This window comes from Passer montanus, unplaced genomic scaffold (assembly GCF_014805655.1).
Source record: "Passer montanus isolate IOZ18808 unplaced genomic scaffold, ASM1480565v1 scaffold46, whole genome shotgun sequence".
NCBI classification, from domain to species: Eukaryota; Metazoa; Chordata; class Aves; order Passeriformes; family Passeridae; genus Passer; species Passer montanus.
The window spans coordinates 6,187,289-6,211,972 of NW_024369485.1; the positions used below are offsets into that span (position 1 = coordinate 6,187,289).

The 24,684-nt window shown below is 42.2% G+C and overlaps 1 protein-coding gene across 2 annotated transcripts in view; it reads left to right on the top strand.

The window, feature by feature from the left end:
* EVA1A (eva-1 homolog A, regulator of programmed cell death) overlaps window positions 1-24,684 on the top strand; it is a 201,337-nt gene that overhangs the window by 61,716 nt on the left and 114,937 nt on the right. For both annotated transcript variants that reach the window (XM_039721669.1, XM_039721670.1), the window contains exons 3-4: window positions 4,092-4,215; window positions 22,113-22,265. In XM_039721669.1, the coding sequence (XP_039577603.1) occupies window positions 4,092-4,215; window positions 22,113-22,265 (277 nt within the window). The remainder of the gene's footprint in view (window positions 1-4,091; window positions 4,216-22,112; window positions 22,266-24,684) is intronic.

The following is a 24,684-nucleotide window of genomic DNA, read 5'->3' on the forward strand; positions in this document are numbered from 1 at the left end:
TTAAGTGTGCAGGGGAAGCACTTCTTGAAGAGTGATTTGAAGAGACAGGCTAAAAACGAGCACACCCTTGGGGATGGCTGGGGATGGCCTCCTTGCAGAGCTCACATCCAGCTCCTCATTTAAAAGGCTGTTATCTAATGAGCACAAGCAATTACTTAGCTAATGAGCACAACAAAATGAGCACGAGAATGCTGTTTCATCTGCAGTGGCTACTTGAAAGACATGATTTTGAGCTTGAGACTGCCCTTGCTTTAAGACCCAGGTCACCGCAGGGAGATTAATCCAGAGCATAAATCACAGGGGTTAGATTAGTGTTTGCTTTACTTGAATTCACTTTTCTTGCTCTCTTATCTCTCTAAATCTTGCAGCTTCTTAGCTCAGTCATGAACCAGGGAATGGAATGGGCTTAAACAGCCACAGCTTCCCTCCTGAGCACTGGCTGTCAGCCCTCAGGCCTGATTTACCACTGTAACGCAATTATAAAACGGCGCAGTGCAATTAATGTGTCTTCCCTCCCCTTTCATGCCAGACAGGAATTCCTGAATTCCTCCTCCACCTTCCTCAGTTGGAGTGATTGTTATAATAGATCTAAACTGAGGTGACTTTGTTTGGCTTTAGTCAGGGATCCACCAGACTTGGAGACATAAGGAGCTGATTGTACTTCCCAGTTAGGGACAGTTCTGTGGGCCTGTTGCTGTTCCTGTGCAAGTCCAGATTGTTTGTGGGCCTCTTTCTGTTTGGTTTTGTGGCTGTGTTTTCCCACCTTTTCAGCTGCCAGTGACAACCAGAACAACAAGGAAAACACAGAATGAATTGCCTGCATTTTTCCATCCATTGAGCAAAAACCATGTGAGCTTGGCATTCCCTCACTACCAAGTGAACACCCAACTTTGCTGGTGTCAGTCTGCCTGATCATCTGCAAATACTTCAGAAAAAACATCTGACATCTGCCAGAGCTCTGATACTGCCTAGATGTATGATTTTTGAGACTAAGGCCAGAAAGCCAAAGTCTTGGCTTCTGGTAAATACCAGAACCTCTGGACCTGCAGGGAACTGTACCTTTGGGGGATCATCTGGTCACACATGTTCTGCACATGGCTTAAGAAGATGCTGGTACATAGCACATACTGATAAAAGCAGTGGGAAAGAAAATTTCTGTGCATGCAAGGATAGGTAAAAGTTAAATGTGCAAGTTTTTAAGTCAACATTAAGACTGGTGTAGCAACATTTTTTTAATTTTTAATGAAGAAAATGCACCATCAACTACAGCTAATTTTCCTTGCATTTTTTCCCTATGTATTTCACTGAGGATTGAACATATATATATTTTTATTTTACTCTCTATGGACATGTTTCGTTATGTGGGCCTCATTACTCAAACAGTGTACAGGAAATCAGAAATCTTAACGATTTTTTTAGATTTTCAGGAAAAATGTTGCCCTTTGTGGGAGGTAAAATAGAGTTACGTGAGTGAGAAGGAAATACTGATTTCTTTACCCCCATGAAATTTTCAGAGTCATGGCTATTGTCAAATTAAATTGGAAGTGTAGCTAAACACTATAACAAATTAGTAAATGGCATATTGAGACCCAAGAACACTTCACTGTTTTCTGTGCTCTCACAATGCAGGGATGACTTTTGCTCCTTAATTTAGTTACAAATTTCTCCCTAAGGCTTTGTTTTTTGCTGCCCCCTTCCACCCTTTGCATACTCAGTAAACTCAGGAGGTTTCACTTATGTGGAGTACAAGGAATAAGCAAGAGCTGCCAAAAGTTAGAGCAGAGCCAAGACAAAGTGGCACTACCTGAAGGCTGCCCATGTCCATGGTTCTCTGAGGTCAGTGAATTGTTGTCTTTGTTCCTGATGCTGAGCCTGAGGACAGATGAACAAGTGCTGCTGAGGTATCTGAGCTGAGGTTTCCAAACTTGTTTTCTTGTTGGCCTGACTCAGTCTCTGCTGAAACCCAGGAAGGTTTTCCAACTGGTTTTAATAGCACCATGACACAATGCTGAACACTCTTGAAATGCCCAACCTGTCTGCTGTGAACAGGTTATTTGTTCAAAACCCAAGTCTTCTGCCTTTGAGGGGAGAAAGCTTCCCTAGAGGGTAAGGAAACATTTGGGGTCCTGCTTCTTTTCCCTCGTCCAATATTCTCAGTTCTAGTTGTATATAAGCATGGCTGTCCAGTACCAGAAAATCCTTTCAGGTGCACGATGATTTGGACAGAATTTCTCTCCATATGTGTAGCCCTCCAGAATTGTTTTGGTTGCTCTTTGCTTTTTGAGATGAAAAGAGTTATCTGCGCTGGATCCTCGCTTAAATTCCTTTGCAACTCACTGGATTTTGCATTAAATTAAATTTCACATGCTGAGTGAGCAGCCAACCCTTATGAGCCTAGAGGAAAGAATATGTTGTTTCCATGCATTTTAATGTGATGGTCAACCTGGGGCTAATGCTCCCAGGCACCTCCTTCAGTGTTCACCTCTCAGCCTTTCCACCCTAAATCCTGTATTTTTAAACGAAATGCCTGCATTTTATTATCTTTGTAAGGGAAAAACAACAGCATATGTTCTCTGCCTGCTAGAAAAGGCCTGGATTGTTTTGGTTTGAACTTTAAAATAAAGGTCATACTTGAAGCAGGCATGAATTCTTGCATGTGTCAGCCCAAAAGGTGAAAGCTGTAGGAAGTTATGAGCAACTGCAAATGAGGCAGCTTCAAATTGCACTTGAAACTGGAACAGATGTTCAAAGCGTGACATTCAGAATTATAATGCTAAAGATTCTATATATTACATTCAGGGAGAACTCAAAAATAGGAAGTACTCACTGAAGCAGAGAGAAAATTGGTTTGGGTGGCACATGGTCGAGCAGGAACAGCCTTTATGTTAATGGCACAGGGAGAAGATTGTGGGAAAGCCCAAATATCAAGGTGGGTGTAAGAAAAGTGAACAGAGAGAAGACAAAAGAGACCAGGGGAGCCTAGGGGAATTTCTGAGGAAGGATTTTTCCCGCGTCTCCTCGCAAGTGAAAATTAATTGTTTTGGGGCTGGAATTCACAGCTCTGTATCACAGGGACTTAACGAGGCTGGTGGATTACCTTGCTCTGTGGTCTCAAAATGCTCTGACAGGTTCATGTGTGTCAGGCAAACATTATGGTAATTTTAGTGCTTTAGGGGCTCTACAGGAGTACATAAATACCACCCTAGCCATCCAGCTGAATTTAAAACATAATTACTGCCCCACTCAATAATATTCTCCCCTGCCACCACTGCTTTAGAGGATCACAGGGTTAAAAGAAATCATTAATCTTCCTTAATGAAGCTATTTTCTAGCAGGAGACAGAATGTCTTGCCCCTGTGGATTCTGAGATGGAGTTTTTGTGAGTGTTATGAATGGGGGAGTGGGGAGCAAGTGCTAGAGGAAAAGCAGAAAAGGGGGTAGGACCCAAAATGCCAGTAGTGGGAGAACCCCCTGACTCACAGCCCCTTCCTGAGTTTAGCTAAAATAATGTAATAATCACGGGGGAAGAGGAATGAACCCTATTAAAAACTGATTAACTTGGCTGTATAACAGTAGTCCCACCACAACTACTAATTATTGGAATACCAGCAATTCATACATATATATTTATACCAGCTCTTATATTACTGAGACAAGAGCTGTCTTGAAATTGTGTATCTCCAGAAAAATCCAAAGCAGGTTGGTGGTGACAGAGTTCAAGTCTTTACTTTTAACAGTCAAGGTTGATCCATGTCCTCAAAGCTGCTTTTCCTGGGATTGTACTGTCTTATATTATGATTAAATGGCATGCAAGTGTTTCAAAATCTCTGTGACCATCCCAGTGCAAATCCCTCCTTTTGAACCCGTGCAAGGGGATGAAAACTTGTTTTTAAAACAGTGCAAGAGCACTGGGTCCATGGCTCCTGTGGTATCTGCTGTGTTGGGCACCATCACCTGCCTCCTGTCAGGGCTGGTTGTGGAGGCAAGGATGGCCTTCCCTTTCTACATTTTGTCTCTGTTTGATGTTCCCTTTAGCGGGGACACTGAAGTGCTTTTGTTTCTCTGTTTCTTGTGTTCATCCCCGGCTGCAGAAGATGCTGGATGAGTGCCAGGACAGGCGGAGCTGCCAGTTCCTCGTCAACAGCCGGCTCTTCGGGACGGATCCCTGCCCCGGGACCGGCAAGTACCTCCTCGTGTGGTACAAGTGCAGGCCAAGTAAGTATTTCTCTATCAAATCTGTTTGCTCCATTGATACCAAAGCATTTTTGTACTTAATGCTCAGAAGAGAAGCCTTCTAGGACTTACTGTTCCCTTTCACCTTTATTTCCAGTGTACGATAACACCCAGTGTGGAGCATTTCCCCTTTCCCCCTCACGTGCTGCCTTGCTGGGATGCTCCTGCTCTGTCTCCTTCCTGCTTGCCAGCAGCCCAAGTTTCTGCAGGTGCCAGTGCCAGTCTTTTCCAGTGTTAAGCTCATGCTGTTAGTGGTGGGTGGGCTCCTCCTGATCCCACCTGCAGCCACCTTTCTGTCCTGGTGGGTAGAGGGAATTGTTCCCTCTCTGCCGGCCCCTCCAGGGGCAGCGGGAGCTCCTTGCCTGGCCCTCAGAGCTGGGTGCCTCAGGCAGGCCCTGCTGGTGGTGGTGACAGAAACCTCACCTGCCCACACCGTGATAGAAGCCAGCTTTTAACTGCTCCCAGATCAAGGTGGGAAATGTTACCCTGTGTTTTGCATGATCTCATTAGCTGTGTTTCAATTAAATGGGAGTGGACAACGGGAGTGCAGTCATGCGTGCTGCAGAGGAGTGAGCCCAGAGCAGCTTTGGCTCAGGACAACTGACACCCTCTTGGCCAATTCCTGGCCCCAGCAGGGGAGTTAGCACAGCCTAGACACCATGCTCCATCAGGGCTTTGGAAGCAGATTTTGGAGACGGATCAGGTTTGATGTGGACAAACTGCTGTGAGCTGGAGGACAGGACCTGTTTCTATTTGAGCACAAGTCTGATGAGGAGCATCTGAGGCAGCTGAGGGTGTTTAGCCAGGAAAAAGGAGGCTCAGGGAGGACCTTATCATTCTACAACCACCTGAAAGGAGGTTGTACCAAGGTGGGGGTCAGCTTCTTCTTCCAAGTAACAAATTATAGGACAAGAGAAAACGGCCTCAGGATGCACCGGAGGAAGTTTAGGTCAAGCATTGGAACAAGCAGCCTTGTTCCACTCTTCCAAGGGAAGTGGTGGAATCACTGTGCTTGGAAGAATTCAAAAGCAAGTAGATGTGGTGCTTAGGGACATGGTTTAGCAGTGGACTTGGCAGTGCTGGACTTGATGATCTTAGAGATCTTTTACAACCTTTATGATTCTGTGAATTAACTGGTTATGGCCATTAATCTGGACATGGCATTCAAGCAGATACATTATTTTGGAGACAGATCAGGTTTGATGTGGACAAACTGTGCCCACTGCTGTCAGCTGGAGGACAGGACCTGTTTCTATTTGAGCACAAGTCTGATGAGGAGCATTTGAGGCAGCTGAGGGTGTTTAGCCAGGAAAAAGGAGGCTCAGGGAGGACCTTATCATTCTACAACCACCTGAAAGGAGGTTGTACCAAGGTGGGGGTCAGCTTCTTCTTCCAAGTAACAAATTATAGGACAAGAGAAAACGGCCTCAGGATGCACCGGAGGAAGTTTAGGTCAAGCATTGGAACAAGCAGCCTTGTTCCACTCTTCCAAGGGAAGTGGTGGAATCACTGTGGTTGGAAGCATTCAAAAGCAAGTAGATGTGGTGCTTAGGGACATGGTTTAGCAGTGGACTTGGCAGTGCTGGACTTGATGATCTTAGAGATCTTTTACAACCTTTATGATTCTGTGAATTAACTGGTTATGGCCATTAATCTGGACATGGCATTTCAGACCAGCCTCAAGATTTTTAGATTACATTTCTAACATGGCCCCAGCATCACATCAGCGGTATTTTTGAGGAAGAAACAAAAAAACTGGAAAGTTTTCACAGGAGAGAAAAACAGATCTGACTTCAGGAAAGGTTTAAAACAAAAGCAGAAACATTCAGACTGCCAGCAGCAGTACAGAAGAAGACTTTTTGCCCCAGCAGGCAGAGACCTGTGCTAATGAAGCGAGGGGGTCTGGCCAGATCTGTGTGGAATTAAAATCAGAAGTAGGTAATGAAGCACATGCTTTTGTTGTGGGATTTTAATGGGTGATTGTAACATCCCTTGTTGGGTGAGAAATGCATCTCTTTGACAGGGATGTTCTAACAAGTCCTCCTGAACCTGCAGGGTTTGTATCAAAGCTCACTTGAAAAATCTGACTCTCGAGGCCTGTGCTGAACTTCTGAATGTACTTCAGGACCCATCTGTGCATTAATATTTATGGCTTGGCATTCTTTGCCAATTACAGATATAGTAGTAAAGAAGGAGTTTGTCAGTGTGTAGAGTTGGTGATTTTCCTGAAAGAGAGCAGGGAAAGGTGCTTGAAAACATTTCCCCAAGACTTTTTTCAGGCAGCTCAAATTTTTCAGAGTGAAACAGGATAATCTGACAGAAATCGCTGTTCCTTAGTGATTGGGCAAGCTTTTAACCAGAACCCACTAGATTACTAACAATGTTTGAAATATGTGAGAATTAGCCTAGAGATACCTGGTCATAGTCATCCTTTCCCTGGTGATTCAAAATTTTGAGTCTCACAAACAGTATCTAGCTGTTGTGAATTCAATAAGCCTTTCCACATTTCTCTAGGAAGAAGGCTAATGAGGGGACTGAGGAATGATGCATTCATAAAATGCAAAATACAGGACAGTGAGGAATTCTGGTGGGCTTTTTGGGTTATTGACTATTTCAGAATTGTTTATGAGTGTTAGTAAATATATGCTTAAAAGCTGAATGCCAAGGCTGTGGTCCTGTGCAGTTTTGAGCTGCTCCAGAAAGTGTGAACACACAGAGTTGTAATCAAAGAGTTCTTGTGAAGAGCTCAATGCCTCGCACAGGATGTGATCATAACTTTAACAAAAAACAAATATAACTTTTTGGGTTCTGTTTCTGAATTTGTCTTTTTTAACAGCAGACATAACAGAAATACTTTGTTAAGAAACTATTTAAGGTCTGAATTGTCTTAAATTGAAAGTGATATCTATTTCTTTTTGTTGCTTATTGAGGGAGGCTGTTATGATCATGTCACTGAGGTAGGTGTTTTGGTTAAGCACCTACCTAGGTGAAATAAGTGTGAATTTTCTTGTATACAGGTGTTAGAGGCACTTTGGGAAGTGGCCTGCAGACTTTGGACAGGACATCTTTAATATAAAAAAGAATACCAAAGCTCTTCCATTGTCAGAGTCACGCTGAAGCCTCAGAAGGCCTCTGAACAGAGGTAGTTATCCAAAGAGAAAGACTTCCTTGAAAGAAAGCAAAACTGAAGTTAGTGGCATTTACTTGTACCTTTGCTGAGGAATTAGGAGATGGTGCAGTCGTCCCCTCGAGCCACTGTCACTGCAGTTTTGTCTCCCTGACATTCCCTTGTGTTTGAAATCGAGTGGTTCCGATGCTCGATGCTGTGTGGGGTTCATGCACAAGGCAAGGTGCTGTTTTGGTTTCTCATGGGCAGAATTCAAGGAGATGGAGGACAGTAAATCAAGCTGAAACTGAAAGACAAAGATTTTTCAGATGGTGGGGCTCTGGGGGGCAGGGCAATGAGGGGATGTCTCCTGTACTCATCCCTCAGAGACCACTCTTGCTGGAAGCAGCGAAAACTTGTGCAGAGGTGTTGCAGCTCACCTCCTCTAGAAATTAAAATAAATAATTCAGAGAAGTGCATGCTTAACTAGAAGCAGTGAGAAATTAATTTGCTTGTGTGTTTTTTGGGAAGCCTTGTTCTATTCATGGTCTCCTCTTATCCAATAGATGGATCTGGGATCTAATGGACACATCTTTCATGTACAGGACTCAGATATGTTCATGGAACTGCTTTTAAGAGTCAGGAGTTTGACAATCCTGTGAGTTCTCTGTACCTGTAAATAAATAAACACACTATATTTGCATACTTTTAATTTTAAAGTTTAGGATGTGTAAGGAGATCAGAAATGATCAATAAAATACTCTGTTCTGTCTCAGTTTGGGGCAAGGGAGATTTACTTACAACTACCAAGTGTCTTGAGGGCAAAGGTCCATCAAAGTGCAGAGAAATTTAGATTGTATTTTCAGCTGACGTGGTGGTGTTCAATTAAAGTTTGGACTTGATGATCTTGGTCTCTTCCAACCTCAATGATTCTATGTTTTCTTTTATTTTTCTATACCATGTGTGCCTTAGTTTCTAATGTGCACCACCCTTTGGGGGGATGGTCAGAGGCACAGTACAGGTCTCAGCAGAGCACAGCTTGTGCTTCTTCCCTTGGAGGTGCCTCTGCAAATCCTCCTGCTGTCCACAGCCTCAGCAGAGCCCCTGCAGGCTCCCTGCAGCTCAGGGTGGGGATGTGCTGCTGCAGAGCTGAAAGCTGGAATTGTTCTCTCCTAGTGGAGATGTAGTTTGGAATTTAGCATTGGCCAAAGATGGTTTCCATTAGGAAGTCTGGGTATGGGCACCTTGTTTTAGAAGCTAAAAAAGTTGATGAGAATGGCGGTCCCAGTGGGCCTCGGTGCCAGGGAATGGGCACATTCAATTTATCAGGGCCAATGTATCCTGAGATCCACATCCAAAGCACATGGAAGCTTAGGATCAAACCCTGAACACACAGGGGATTTAAATCTCCAGGGTACCTTTCAGGATAATTTAAAAATTTCACATAAATCCAGTTATTTCCCAGGTAACATGCTGATTTGATTTAGAACCATTAAGTGTAATTACCGGGTGGGCTACAGGAACAGATAATTAGAGGGAATTGACATACTATTTAATTGGACTAACATGAATTCCCTCTAACAGAAATCTGGATTCACCAATATTATTCAAACAATTCAGTGCTTTTTCATCCCCCTCACTTCAGAGACAGAGAACCGTGTAAGGTTGTATGTTATTGTAAGCTGGGAAATATTTGCTCCGTGTGCCAGACTTTCTGGAGGGGCTGCGCGATCTAATCCTGGCTGGGAACAGGATCTGTGGGGCTGCCCAAGTCACGGTGAAGAAATAACTTCACCTCTCTGCATCGCAGCAATACCACTGCAGCTGATTTTATTTGGTCTGGTTGCTGCTCTGGGCTGTTGCATCAGCAGGGATCCATCTGTCCCTGCACAGCAGCTCTTTGCCTGTTGTGGCTTTTTGGTTGTTTGGTTATTTTTTTGGCTTTGCTGTTTCAAAAGTGTTAATGCTCCTGAACAAAAGGGGACGTGAATGTTTGACCTGCTCTGCAGAGGGAATACTTAGGATGAGATATGTTGTCTGAGTGGTCATTTCAGGCAGTGCTGTCGAGAAAGGAGGTGGCTCCTACCTTGTTTATTTGACTTACTCCATGAACCCCCACATAGTGCCTTTCTTTTGTGTCCCCCTATCAGTGATATTTTTGCCCCACATCTGGGAAGAATGATGCATCTGACTCCATGATATCAGAAGGCTAATTAATTACTTTATTATACTAAATTATAATTACTAATTACTATTATACTATATTATTCTATACTATATTACACTACATCTAAACTGAATCACAAGCACTCAACTCCACAAAATCTTGTGACTCTCCTGACTGACTGTCTGGACATTGGTCCTGATAGGCCAAGGAAACAAAACACCATCACTTTGGGTAAACAATCTCCATACTGCATTCTACTTTGGCACAACACAGGTGCAGCAAGTGAGATAAGAATTGTTTTGATAATTTTCTTCTCTGCTTCTCTCACTGCTTCTCTCAGGTTCAGAGAATGTGCATCCCACATCCTCCTTTGCCATTGCCACACTGTCCAGGATGGACTGATTCCTTCTCAGCTCTGAAGAGCCTAAAGCTGCAGTTTCCCATAAAATGCTACAGTGATATTTTCCCACTTTTCTCTTGGGCAGTTACTACTTTAGCTTATGATTTCAAGGACTCTGGGAGGGATAATCTACATCCAATGTTTTAAAAAATATTGTTATTTTTGTTTCATTTTAAAATGCTGAGTGAAGCAGCTGGATGTGATAACTGAAGGATGGTGAATATGAAGCTCCTCTGTACTGATCATCCCAGTGATGTGACAAAGTCTAAATCCAAACTTTGCTGCTCTACCTTCTATTCACAAATGTAAGCCTGAAGCCTTTGAAGTTTCAGAAAGCCTGGATTGTGACCTAGGCTCCAATTTCAGCTGAAATCCCTCTGTAACAATACCAAAACTTATTTGGGAAAGGAACATCAAGGCTCTGAGAAATGTATCTGGGAAGGAAACGTTTGCTGGCAAAGGGTGAAGTGTCAAAAGTTTGCGAGGTGTTAGGAGGAGGAAAGGGGGTGAGGGAGGTCACTTTGTCCTGGTTTTGAACCTGTAGCTTTGATTTATTGGAAAACCTTTGAGCTCAGAATCGACTGGGCACATGTTTTGAGGAGAATAGGCTTTAACTCTCTTCACCATAGATTTGATAAAATGTAAGATAAAAATGTAAGAAGCCCAGTTAATTCTTGTAAAAAGTCAATGACTTTTTCAAACATAGGAGTGACCATCCTGAAATCCTTACCAAAATCTTACTCAGACAACATTATTTTAACAGCCCTAGGCAGCTTTAACTAGAAAGCAAATTAATTTAAAAAACAATTAGGAATTAATCCCATTTAGATCACCTTCCGATAAAAGTGTAATCTTCAAATTTATGCTCTCTATCATACAGTGACAGCACTGCCATTCTGTGTCCCAGGAGTGTCTGCCTTATGGTGAACATGTGCAATTCTTTTTTGCCAGGGCAAACAGCAGAATGCCATTAGTGTTGCCAGAGCTATTCCAGCTATCAAAGAAGAGTGAAGAGTCCTGCTCCACGTGGTTTCATGTCTTTTGGTGAAGTGGTCAGGTGGGCTCATCAGATTTCATCTGAATTGGCTGAAAAGTGTAGAAAGGACATTTTGGAAGGACCACTTAGGCTTGCAGTGAGTGTCTCTTGTTCAACTTTTAATTTTCCTACAGCCCATTCCTTCAGTATTGAATCTTGTGTGGGCTTTGCCGTTGGCTTTGCTAGCCTGGGGATTGCATCTTTTCTGTTAAATTCAGTGAACACACCCTGAAAAGCCACATCTCATCACACATCCTCAAGGCTTGCATTCCCTAGACAGGATTTGTAAAACACTGTGAGCAAGAGCAGAGGGCTATAGAAAGCATGGAGGTTTTGTGGAAGTTTAAGATGAGAGCAAAGAAGGACCTGAGTGTATTCCTGGTTGCTTTAATGCTGGTGATTGATTTTAGTGCTGGGATAGACTGGTAATTCAGTGGTCATCAACCCTTTCAGAAAAGCATTAATCTCCTTCATCAGACAGCTTTATTGGTGGCAAGAGAAGTTCACTGTATTGTTTCCTGCATTGCTTTTTGGTGGGCCAGGCTTCCCTAAGCAGCGTGAGAGAGTCAGGGATGTTTAATGGGCACATCCCCCTGGCCCAGCCACTGAGGCAGCAGAACGAGCCTTTTGCCTCCTGCATTCACCAGCTTCTCTTGCTTGTCTGTATTATTTCAAAACTGTTAAGGTGATGCAGGGAGTGGAAATTTATAAGGGCAATAAAACCTCAGGCAGCAACCGCTGTGGTGATGAAAAGGTGTAAATAAAGGAATGTTGTAAATTACAGAGGACAGAACTATCAGTCCACAATTGTGGCCAGAGAAATGCTAATGCTGATGTTTAATATTGTTTTAAGCTGTTGATGCACAGAGATTTTCAGGAGCTGTCAAATAGCCCTATCTCAGTAGCACATTAATCACTTGACTGCCAGGAGGAGGATTAACAGGAATATGTGATTCCAGTGTCAGCAAATGCTGACAGAGATTGTTATCAGTTTAATTATAAATATGATTGCAATATTAATACAATATATTTACTAATATAATAAATGGAAATATGATATTGTCACAAATGTTATTTTATTACAGTATTTTTATTATAATATTAATTTCCTGCTCCTGCAGAGAATGAAATTGCTGCTGGACCTTGGAGAGTTAAAAAATAAATCCCATTTTTCTTTCAAACATAATCAGTCAGCTCTGATTGATATAATAAGGAGGCAGTGAAAATTGTGGTGTTTCCCACTATGTAAATGTAAGGATTCCCTTTGCTGGATCAGGTCTCCAGTATTCAGATGTGAACCACAAAAAAAGACAAATTCTGAAATCTGCCTAAATTGTATAAATGCCAGAGCTGTCACTTTTACAGATCCTCTTTGTCCATTTTCATTTAAGTTTTCTGTGGGTTGGGAAACCCGCCCCCACCAACAAATCAGGGATCACAACACCCTTTTTTAAGGCATGAATTTTAAGTGAAGGAAAAGGAAGGATAAGTGCTGGGATAGGGGGGGTCACAGCAGTGCCAGGAGGAGCTCCCCGTGTTCCTCAGGAGATCCAGCCCATCCTTGGGCACTGTGGCACCTGTGGTGCCTTTCTGTGCTGAGGGCAGAGGCTGGTGGCTGGTCCTGCAGGTGTCAGAAATGGCTTTGGCTGCTTGCAGGGGCAAAGTGATCGGGAAGTCTTCTCAGAAGATCCAGGAGCGTCCTTGGAGCGATTAACCGGAATACAGGGAAACCAAGTTGTGAAAACAGAGCCCATAAATCTAAATCCCAGCACAGTTCTACTACGGTAGAGGTTTGCAAGCTCTGAATGACAGATTTCAAGATTTTCTGGTGCCATGGTGAAGAACTGAGATGAACAGTGTGCCCTAGAAACCATATTCTTAAAAGCAAACTGCAATGCTGCAAAACGTAACTTCTGTGGAAGTTTGGATCTGTTGTATTGACTCTGCAGATTAACCTGTGACTGTAGGACTCACAGAACAGAGAAGTAAATTTATACAGCACTTCTGCAGGAGGTCCTATATATGGACTTATTAAAGACTGAAAATATAGACTAATTGTTCTCCTCAAATAAATGTCTTTTAGGGAAAAAAAAAGAAAAAAAAAGGCAAGAGAAAAAAGGCAGAGAACAGTAAATGTTCTCTGGGGTACTGTCATGGTAATAAACTCTTTCCATTACTGTGCATTTCCTCATTATTTTTTCAATATCTGTACTACACTTGGTTTGCAAATTAACTACACATTTTTAAAACAGGTATCTCCTGATATTTTCAGTGTTTGATCATACTAAGGGTGTATCAAGCTTTTCTAACTTGCACACTGATTTTTCTGACTACTTCAAAGGCACTGGAGGTTGTCACCTATTCATGTATCTGTGAACTGGGACCTCTAAAGCATCCATGAGGAATTTTGGAAATTTGGTTACTGTATTCTTCTCAGCTACATTTCTTTTCCTTAGGCAAAGCCATTGAGGGAATACTGTGTAGTTAATTATTTAGGACAGTAATGAACTAGCTTTTAATCTAGTAGACCTCATATTGCCATATTGTATGCTTTAGGCAACCCAGTGAGTTATATGTAAAAATATCAATCAGGTATCCTTTTAATGTTCCTGTGTCAGAATTATTATCACCATTATTTTAATGCCTGGAGAAGACTGTTTTAATGATATAAGACTAATATTTTAATAATAACTTTAGCAGCATTACTCCAGATTTATACAATCACTGGAAGAGCAAAACAAAACTGCTGTGAGCAGTGGTGCTAATGAAGTCTTTTTCCTTACATATCTTTAAGTTACTTTTCCTTAGTGCATCTCTCTCATCTTTTCACTGGAGTACAAAATCTTGGCTGTGCTTCCCATGTTGCCTCCTATAGTGTTGCTAGTCCAGCATGATAGCTGGCCAAGTTTACAGTTTATTATTTGGCTGGTTTACAGGTCATAAATCCATGCTGGTTGACTGGTGGGATAGTGCAGTTCTTACAACCAGCTTTGGCACTGGTTTGGCTCTCTTCTGAAATTGGCTACCAGTTCTTAAAAAATGTGCAGGGACTTCACTACATTTGTCATCTCAATGTTTCTGTCAAATTTCACTGAACTTTAGCCAGCAGGTCTTTGGAATCAGGACTAACAAATGGTGAGGCAGAGGCTTAGGCAGCAGAGCACCAGTAAGCCACAGCTGCTTCAGAAAATCGGCCTAATTTCAGTAATGGAAGAAATAGGGAAAGAATTAAATTTGTCCTGGGCTCCCAGGTGTTATTTGTAACTCCTATCTCATAGATGAGTGCACATATTTTGATTTTTTTCCTTTTTTTTTTCTCCTTAGATAACCATATACCTCTCTTTGCCCAACAGGAAAGTGCAACTAGGTGCATCTGAACTCTGCTTTGGAAATGAAATGTAGCAGCTAATTTGCAGCACTGCCAGCCTTTTCACAGCAGAATATAAAAGGACAACTACTTCAGACTAATGAAAGTGACAGTGGGGAGAGGTGCCTTTTAAACACTGCAAATTGGATAGGTGCATCAGGAGTGTAATTTTAAAGGCATCTGACAAGGTCGTTTGCAAAGAACAATCTTCTTACTAGTCAAAAGGGTTTCAGACCTCCAAAACTTGGCACTCTTGAGTGTTCAGGGTACTTTTGAAGTTGGCAGGCTGCCTATTTAATATAATTCTAGACTGTCATCTGAATTGTATCTTTCAGAGTTTCAGATTATCTCCTGTGGAAGTAAGTGGTGCATGCCAGGCTGCTGAGGGTGGCGAACTTCAGTTCTTAAAAATTAAATGAGGCCATCTTCATAAAAATTTTCTTAAGGGACAATTGAACTGAAATAATGTTAAAAGATATTTGCATGCAAATATATGAATTTGTGACACTAAATTTTTATTGCTCCAAATTAAAGGTAAAATCCTTTTTAGATTCCTTTGAAATGAAAGCATCACCAGGTAGCCCACAGTAAAATGCTTGTGGGGGAGTGATAGTGAAGGCTGTACTCAAGGGCTCTGGAGATTTTTTGTTCTGGAAAGGTTTTCTCCACCCAACCCTGCCTAAGGGAATGCTGATGGGATTGATATGGATTTATTGAAATCCTAATGTGAACAGAAAGTTCTCTTAATAGCAAGGTCACATGGAATAGGAGGAAGCTCTGGAAATCAGGGTATGAAGTGCATGTCATGAGTAAAATTAGAAGGAAACAGAAAAGAAAGCAGCCATAGCAATGTGAACAGGTCTAAATAGTAGTATTTTCTCATTGGGAGAAACTTCTGACCTTTGTTGACTGTCCCCTGAAAAGATGAGGGGGAATGGCTTTAAACCAGATATCTAATCTAAACCCTTTAAAGGAGGGTAGACTCCAACTGGATATGAGGAGGAAATCCTTCCCACTGAGTGTGTTGAGACACTGGCACAGGTTGCCCAGAGAAGCTGTGGCTGCCCCATTCCTGGAAGTGTTCAAGGCCAGGTTGGACAGGGCTTGGAGCAATTTGGGATAGTGGAAAGTGTCCCTGCCCATGACAGTTGGAATGGGATGATCTTAAGGTCTCTTCCAAGACAAACCATTTTAAAAATCTATGAATCTATGATTTACATTCAGGATCTTGAAGGCCAGAACCTGCTTATATCTTTCAAAGTGCAAAAGAGGATAAAGATACTGGAATAATAAATGCTTTCTTCAAATGAAAAATAAGTAAATATATAACACAGGAATAGAAGCATGAGGAAAAGCTTTGAAGTGGTGCATCTACTGGAAAATACTCTTTAATACAATTTCTTCTTCTTTGCAGAGTGTAGTAGCAGTGAATGCTGTCCAAGGCACTTTTGCTCTCACTGCTTTGAGATGCATTCCCTTATTTTTTTATTTTTGGATGGACTTAGTTCTACTTAACCCTAAAAATATTCTCTATATCTTACAAAAATTCCTGGAAATTAGCTGATTGTAGAGAAAAAGAAAATATAAAAACAGGGGTCACAGATTACTAGGAAGGTACTGGATGGATAGCTCCAGGATGACTTGTTCATGGGCAGTCTTGTGCACAGCACTCTTATTCAAGGATGCTGCTTAGAGGTGTCTGTCCTATTTTTTTATTATGTTTACTGTCTTGGAAACTAATTTTTCCAGTTCCCACAGCAGAGATGGAAATAGGTTCTCACCATACTCATCTTTCACATGACAGGATTGCTGGAACAACTTGCTCAAGGAAGTTGTGAAGTCTCAATCCTTACAAATGTTATAAGCTTGAATGGATATGGCCCTCAGCCACCTGCTGCTCCAGTTGACTCTGGTCTGAACATGGTGGTTGGCCCAGATATTCTCCAGAGGTGCTTTCTGTCCTCAGTTACTCAGTGAATTATGGTCTGAAGTGACTACATCCACAGTAAAAATTTCAAATTTCCACGGTTAACCCTTATTTTGGTTTCTCTCTTTAGGCTGACACAAAAAATTGCTATGTGGTGACTTTGCATTGTAAGTATTCTGCCCAGACATGTGCTGAAATCACCAAAATCTCACCACATGCGTTATCGCCATCTTTATTATTCAGGGATGGTTTCCAGTGTCCATAATAAAAGCTTGTTGAATTTTAACTGGTGGCTAAAAGGTTGTGTATTCCACTTGTGCATCTCAGCTTTACAGTCAATCCATGCCTGACAGGTGCAGTGGGAGCTGGAGGAGGGAAGAGTGACATGAACCATTGGAGATGTGCCCACCATTGCTCATGGAGAGAGTGGCTGGAAGAGAGTTCTCCCTAAGCCCTTTTTCACAGACCAGCACAAAACACCACTCAGTAGTTAAATATAGTAATTTGTCAGCTGAAGGGAATTAGGTGATGATGGAATAGGTGGATATAATGAAGAGTTATGAGTTTCAAGGCAAAAAAATGTTCTTTGTTTTGGGTGGCATGAAGAGGAGCATATAACAAAGCTGGGATGAATGTGAACAAGGCAAAAATTGGGTTAAAGAGAAATTAGTGGCTACATGGTGTCCAGTGTGGTTCTGAAATGACATTTGTGTGCAGACATGTTAATTTAACAATTATAACCTATGTAAGAAGGTCTTCTATGGGAAACGATCCTGACTTCATAAGGAATTGGGGAAAAGCATCTCTGTTTCCTACAAATTCCCTTTCTTTTCTCAGATCCTAAATTCTAAGATTTAAATCCTTTAGAATTTTGTGAAGAAAACAGATTTCTCTTTACATGTAATTCCAGCTCTTTGATCTGAGAAACAGGGTCAGCTATTATGCACTGATTAAGTATGAATTCTTCAAATAGCAAATTCATAATTTTTTCCACAAGTTCGTAATTCCAGCTCTTTGATCTGAGAAATAGGTCAGCTATTATGCACTGATTAAGTGAAGTATGAATTCTTCAAATAGCAAATTCATAATTTCTTCCAAAAGTTCTGTTCAAAAATATAATTTTAGGCAAGGTGAACTTCTGGCATTGATACATTTCATAATTTTGTTAGAAGCAAAATATCTTTAGGAGCTTTTATGTCTAAGGTCTCACAGAGATTGAGGCAACTGACATTTAGTTTTGAGCTTCCAAATCAAGATAAATCAGAAAACTCTTGTGAGCCATAAGTGAAAGCATTCTTAAGATACTGGATAAATGTAATTGCTAATGGTCATGCAGGTTAATATTATTGTACACATCCAATAATTACTAAAGGTCTTCTTATTGACTTTACTGTTTGAGAGAGACCATTTTTTCAATTAGAAACATTTATAATTGTTTTCCTGTAATTGTCTGAGCTAAGTTACAATTGTGTCATATAATGACCTTTAAAAACGTGTCTAGAAAAGCCTGCAGCTGTTCCCTCCTTGGGTTCTCTCTACCGAGTTATATTTAAGCCAGTGTCTCTGAAACCAGGCAGTAATAAAAGGGATATTATCCTTAGCAAATATCTTAATCATGGTAAATCTCTGTTGCCCTACAAATGACTGCATGGGGGATTAGAGTGGAGTAAGCCATTTGCTGAATATCACTGCCACCTTTCTGAGGCCATTTAAGCGTGTTTAATTTTTCAGGGTGAAACATGAAACCCACTAATACAAATGTTTGCATTTGGCCTGAATTATATCCAGACTGTAACAGTTAGAGCAGGCTTAGGACCAGATTGTGAGTGATCTGTAGGAGGCCAGTTCTGCTTGGGAGAGTGAGAGAGAAAAATGCATTTTTGTTCCCAGTCCCAGCTCTCTTATGTCACTTACGCTGCCTCGCTTCTTTTCAATATTTATATAAGGCTATCATGGGGTGAAGTACCAGTAAATATATGGATGATGCTTAGCTCTGTATTTTTTTAATATCAGTCACAGTCCTTACTGTCATCCAGTGCCTGGGAGCCTTGAGTGTCTGACTTGGGTTCATCTTGGCTGAAATGGAGGTGACAATGCTATGAAGTACAAAATACTTTCTGGGACTTGTGTTCTTCACTGCATCACTTCCTACCTGTTTGTTTGTGCAGATTTCTATCAGGTTGCCCAGAAACACTGAGGCTCCCTGTTTTCCAGGGATCAAGCTTAAGGGAACCTTTTGGGAGACTGCAGTGCTACGGTGCATTTCATGCTTTCTTTTTTTCCTTTCTTTTAACAAAGCAGTGTCTTCTCTCTGTGCCTGCCCAGGCAATGCAACCCTAGCCAGTGTGGACTCAGCCACAGCCTTGGGAACTGTCAGCTCCAGGAGGTGTTTCCTGGGGAAGAAATTCAGTGACTGTGAGGTGACACCTGTTTCAGGTGGCACAACCCTCTTATTCCACACTGCTGTGTGCCAGGAACACATCACCATATACTCCCCTTGATCCCAAGGAATGTGCACTCAGGCTCACCTCCCCAGCCTGATTTCTTGAGCTTTCCATCAGGCAGCTTTCCCCATAAGCCCCAAACACGACTTCCAAGGGTCGCTATGAGGATAAGAACTGTGAGTGTGACAGGCAGTGTTTTGTTGTTCATAGGATCATGGAATCACAGAGCAGTTTGGGTTGGAAAGGACTTTAAACTCATTCTAACTCATTTGCTATCATCAGAGACACCTTCCACTATCCCAGATTGCTACAGCCCTATCCAGCCTGGCCTTGAGCACTTCCAGGGATGGGGCAGGCACAGCTTCTCAGTTCCAGTCCCTTACTACCCTCATAGGAAATAATTTTTTTTCCTAACTTTCCTGCTTTCCTCCAGCTTAAGGCCATTCCTCCTTGTCCTTTCACTGCATGAACTTGTGAAAAGTCCCTCTCAACCTCTCTTGTAGCCCCTTTAGGAATTGGAGCAAGTTGTTGTTGATTGTCTCATGACTGCTGGACAGATCTTCAGCAAAGGTGTGGATGTCTGTCCATCCCAGTGTTTGCTGCACTCAATGAAATAGTCTCTGTTTTTAAATCCCAGGCAAGTTTCCAAATGACAAGCTCTGACTTTGAATGGTCAGCAGAATTTAATAAATATTCTAATGACCTTAAATGAGACCATAGGATGTGTGGTTAAGCAGTTATACTTGTTAATTGGGAGATGTAGCTAATAATAACCAAATTGAAATGGGAAATTGACTTAGTGCCTGTAAGAAATGAGACATTCACAGTGGACCCTCTTATTAGAGACTTCAAAATTCTTATTTTTCTAAACTTAATCACCTGTTTCATTTTTCAACCACTTCAACCAGACATAAGTATTCTTTCCTGTGGCAGTGGTTTAACATAAATTTTGTATAACTTGTCTTATTGGAGCGTTTGTGTCTTTGTGCTTTTAGCTTGAATCTGAGTTTTTTCACTAAGGAAAAAATAAATTCTGTTAAGTGGATAAAGTTTTATTATACTCTGTTACGTTTTCTACTGTATAAGAAGGTTAAAGCTTTGATTTAATTTCCGTCACAGAAGAAACAAAATTGTCTCCTGTGGGAGACAATTATAGGTGAAGATGAAACCTCTTGGTGTGTTGAGTGTATCTTTCAGATGCTTTCATGGTGATTTTGGATAAAACACCTACATAGATAAAATGGACATAGAACTATTTGGATCAGAAAAGCCCTCTAAAATCATCAAGTCCAACAATTAACCTGACACTATTAAGTTTACCATTATTTCTTCACAGGTGTATGAGTTTTCTCTCTCTTTACTGCAAACTTCTATTTCCGATTCCAGCCACTGCTTGATGCACTCAGTGGTTGTGGGTTTATCCCTGTGGCTGCTGCTGAGGGATGTTTGCTCTGTTCAGACTCTCCCATGAAAGAGTGAGGCCTTAATTGTGTCTTCATCTAGAGAGGTGGATCAGAAAGTGTTTTCACATTCACTAAATATTTTAGAGGTTTGAAAGTTTCTCTGCAGCAGGCTAAACACTAGAAATGTTCAGAGACTTTTGTAAAAAGGCTGCAAAGTGTGAAGGAAAATTATGTACTGGAATAAGGTCCAAGGTTAAGCTTCTCAGCTGGACTGAAGGTTCAGAACAGAGTTTTCACATTCCAGTTGATGCTCTCATCACCAGGTAATTGGCTATTTTGAGGAGGCTATCTTTTGGCTTCAAAGAGGAATTTTGAAGTTGAGCATGAAAAGTCATTTTGTTCTCAGATGGTTCTTTTAAATCAGCATGCCCCTGTTTTCGTATAATACATGTTTTCTCCATACAGTTTCTTCTGAAAAAATCTAATGTAAGGTAGAAATTAGCCCTTCTTTGAACATGGATTAGACCAGATGACCTCCTGAAAAGTCCTCCAACCTAAATTCTTCTATGATTCAGCTTGGAAGAATCACCCGTGGTCTCCAATAAAGAAAAATGATTCTTGAACCTAGAGTTACAATACAGCAAAAAATGTCACATTAAGTGCTGAATGCCATGGTCTAAAGACTTAAGTATTAACTTAAAAATAATGATTAGCTAGTGTTCTCAGTTGCTGAGTGGTTTTATGCATATGGACTTTGCATAAGTTCTCATATATATATATATATATATAAAAATATATAAATATGTTTACGTATACATAGATATATATAGATATATATGTGTGTGTGTTTGTGTGCTATTAGACACAGAGAACCATGTAAAGAAAGGACAAAAATTATGTCTATGCCAGTAAGTGACACAGGGCCAAGGGCAGCCCCAGGCACTGGATGATGCTCATGTGCTCCATGGCACCACTTTGACCTGGTACAAGTAGAGGCATTCAAGAGGAAATGACTGATCATGCCTGGGATTTTACCATGGGTACAAACCCTTCCCATTTAGCAATCTGGATGCTGTTGTGGCTACATTTCATATGGTAAATAACAGGAGGAAGTGGAAGATCACTCTACAGAGACTGGGGAAGTTGAGGTTATATTCCTGTCTGTGTCCTGAGTTGCCTGGGGTGTCCTTAGACAAGCCACTTCAGTTATTGTAGTCTCTTTATGCCTCTTCCATTGTCTTAGCCTCTTTCTTTGAGACATGTAAAGTCTTGCTGTAAAAACTCAGCTTTTCAAAACAGTTTTTGTTTTCTGTGGTATGTTGGTAAGCACACATGGGAAGGGCCTGTTCTAGGTTGGGACCTCTAGAGGTTCCCATAATCCAAATAATAATGGTAAAGACAAGGGAATGACATGGGATTTCTAATGAAATGACCATCCAGTCTCCTTGAGAGATGTAAACTGAGTGACTGTTCTGTGTGTACCAGCTGTGCAAGAGCAAGAGTGCCCATTTCAAGAAGGGTTTGGAGACAAGCTTCTGCATATCTGTGTTTGCAACGGGCAGGAGCAGCTTCTATAATTATTAAACTTAGTATAGGTTCTATTTGATCTGCCATGGAAGAACTGCTGTGAAATAAAAAGCCATGGAGCATGATTATGTTTGCATTTGAGCTGCTGTGGTATAGAATAAATGCTTGGCACATAAAGGGCTGCTTAATGGATGAGATAGGTTCCTAAATATGGGCTTTTACCTTCCCTTGCCATATTACCGTGTAGAAAACACTCAAAAGCCATGACTCTTTACTTACCTGTCTGCAAAATGAAAATATAGGCTATTCAACAGAACTGACGTGCTGGGTTAAAATACATTTTTAAATCTGTTGATAATGCCACGGAAGGAATGTGTGATGGGAGAGATCAGTGCTTCTGTAGCAAATGCAGTGCTAAGGCTGGGGCTGTGCTGGGAGCTGAGGTGCACCCCTGGGCCCACCTCTGGATCAGCTGAATAATTAAGTGTTTGTTTGCTTCCAGATGAATACAAGAGTAAAGTAGCCTGTGAAGATGACAAGCTGAGGCTGAGCTGTAAGAAGAGCATGGTGATAGCCATTTACTCTGCTATCTTTGGGAGGACACAAGGAGGCAGCCTGGAGTGCCCATACCAAAACCTAGGGATGCCCATGATTGGTAAGCAGGGGAATGGCTTGATGTGGGCAGGGTGATTTCATTTACTGTCATCACAGCAGAGCTGGCACAGACCCTGGTCAGAAAAGCACGACTGGGAGATGCAACCTGCCATGGTGGTGCTCCTGATGTGTGGTACCCAGCAGTGAGCATCATGAGCACCAAACTGAGGTGCAGCTATATGTCCTAGCTGAGTTCCCAGGCCACAGGCTTTTCACAGATTCATCTGATTGTATGACTGAAGGTGCTTGAATTTCTTGTTCAATTTTCTGTCTTCATGGTGGTTTAGCCACTGAGCCTGCCTGTAATATGGAGGAACATATTATCTGGGGATGTCATGTACCATCTGCAGCCACTGAAGCCTTGACATTGCATTTAGACTTTTACTGAAGTTAAAGCAAATTCAAAAAGCAAGTTGTTAAGTTTGATCATGTTACGGTTGGCTTACAGTACCTTCAAGTATCTTCTTTACTCTCAAACTATCAGGGTCTCTTACAGTCATGAGTTAATGATAAATAATTGAAAAACATTCACTGGAACTGTCTGTTCTTGAGCTGATGTGAAATGACTTTGAATATTTTAGGCTGTGGCAGAGAAAGCAACAGTCACAGTACAAAATCCTGTGCTCAGCATTTGTCATAATTCTTCTCTGCAGATCTGAGAGGGAATTAATGGGTTTCCCAAAGCAATTAACTCCAGAGAGGGAAAGGCTCAGAGGAGACTGCACAGGGAGCCTTGATCTGCTGCTATTGCCTGTGTTGGGATCTGTTCAGCTATATCTCAGGATCTTTGGCTTCACAGCTGCTGGTCCAGTGCCCTTAAGGAGTTAAATGCTATTTAAATGGAAACATGTCAAGTGAGTTCTTGGCAATATGATACTCGGTGGGTGTCAGTAGAAACCCACAGGTGGAATGAGGCCAGTCTGGTTGTTTGTGCAGCGTGGTGAATGTCTTGCTTGTGTAGCTGTGCAAATCTGAGCACTTGTAGCACAGCTGAGTTGTGCAGGGTCTCCTGAGGTGACCAGTGTTCCTGGATGTGCTCCTGTAGTCCCCCAGTTGCCAGGTATCAGAAAGCAAAACAGAGGTGTGTGGCAGGTTAGCCTGGACCCCTTTGGTGTGGTGTTTGGGCTGGGCTGAGTCTGTGCACTGGTTGCTGTGGTGGCTGGGCTCCTGGGTGAGAACTTGCCAAGTCAGTGAATCAAGATGGGTTTCCGGAGCAGCCCTGAGCACCCCACTCTGTTGTCCTTGCTAAGAGGGCAGGAACAGGCACTTGCCAGTGACAAGGCACCAGCACAGGGACCCACTCTTCAATGTCAGCATGAAGTAAAACTCTATGTGAAGCCACAAAGGATAAAGTTTTATTCTTCTTTTCCCAGCTGCAAAATCATGAAACTGCTACTGGCTGAGAGCAAGGTATGTGGGACCAGAAAATGGGACAGCAAGCACAAACAGGGAGAACAAGCAGTGGGCTGCATGTGCCATAGGATCTCCAGCACCTGTATGCCCTGCTGTTCTCAAACTGGCCTTGTGAGCTCTCCAAATTGGGATGTTTGCCCAAGGAAATGAGGTGTCAGATCCTAGAGTGCAGCACACAGTCTGCTCCTGGGATGAGGCAGGGCCTTCCTCAAATGTCAGCTCCTAAATGGAATTACATGAGCAGGCTCAGTGTAATGCGAAGTCAGGGGTGGGAATGCTGAGGAAACTTTACACTAAAAAACCAGCTCAAGGTTTTAAGCTGTGAACAGATGCTAAAAATGACAGAGTTGTTGGACAGGAGCAAATATCCACATGTTTGGAATTGCTGGGGTCTCAAGTATCTTAAGTCAGTCTGGTGCTCCCGGGGTGCTGTGGGAGTCGGTATGTCCTATCCATAAGAACAAAGGGAGGGTGGGAAGGGTGTCTGGAATGTCTGCTGGCTGCATGCCCTGCAGGGCTGGGGGGGAGATGTGAGGAACTCACCACGGAGCAGTGACTTCCCCAGGCTTTCCCAGCCATTTGGGCTCTGGCTGTGTGGGGTGAAAGCTGTTGATGTTTCCTCACATGCTGAAATCCTGAGCGAATTGTGGGGGCAGGGGTGAGCTTAACTTAAAGAAAATTGGGGTTGAGCAGATGGTCATTCCAATTCACCATGCTCCAGCCCTTAAATCCCAGTCATGTTTGGGAATGGTTGTTCAGGTTTCTTCAGCTACAGCTCACAGATCTCCTTGGCATGAGGCAGTCTCTGATTATCACAGCCTTCCCTTTGTCTGCCTGTGTGAGCTGGCCCAGGGGAGCAGAGCTCCAGCGCTGCAGGAATGGGAAGGTGAGCTCTGGCTGTAGTTTGCACTTCTCTTGGCTCCACAGGAGAAACTGGTGGAGGATCCTCCTCCAACCCAAATCAGTTAAAAGCACATTCACACTGTGCTTCCCCATGGCACCCTGCA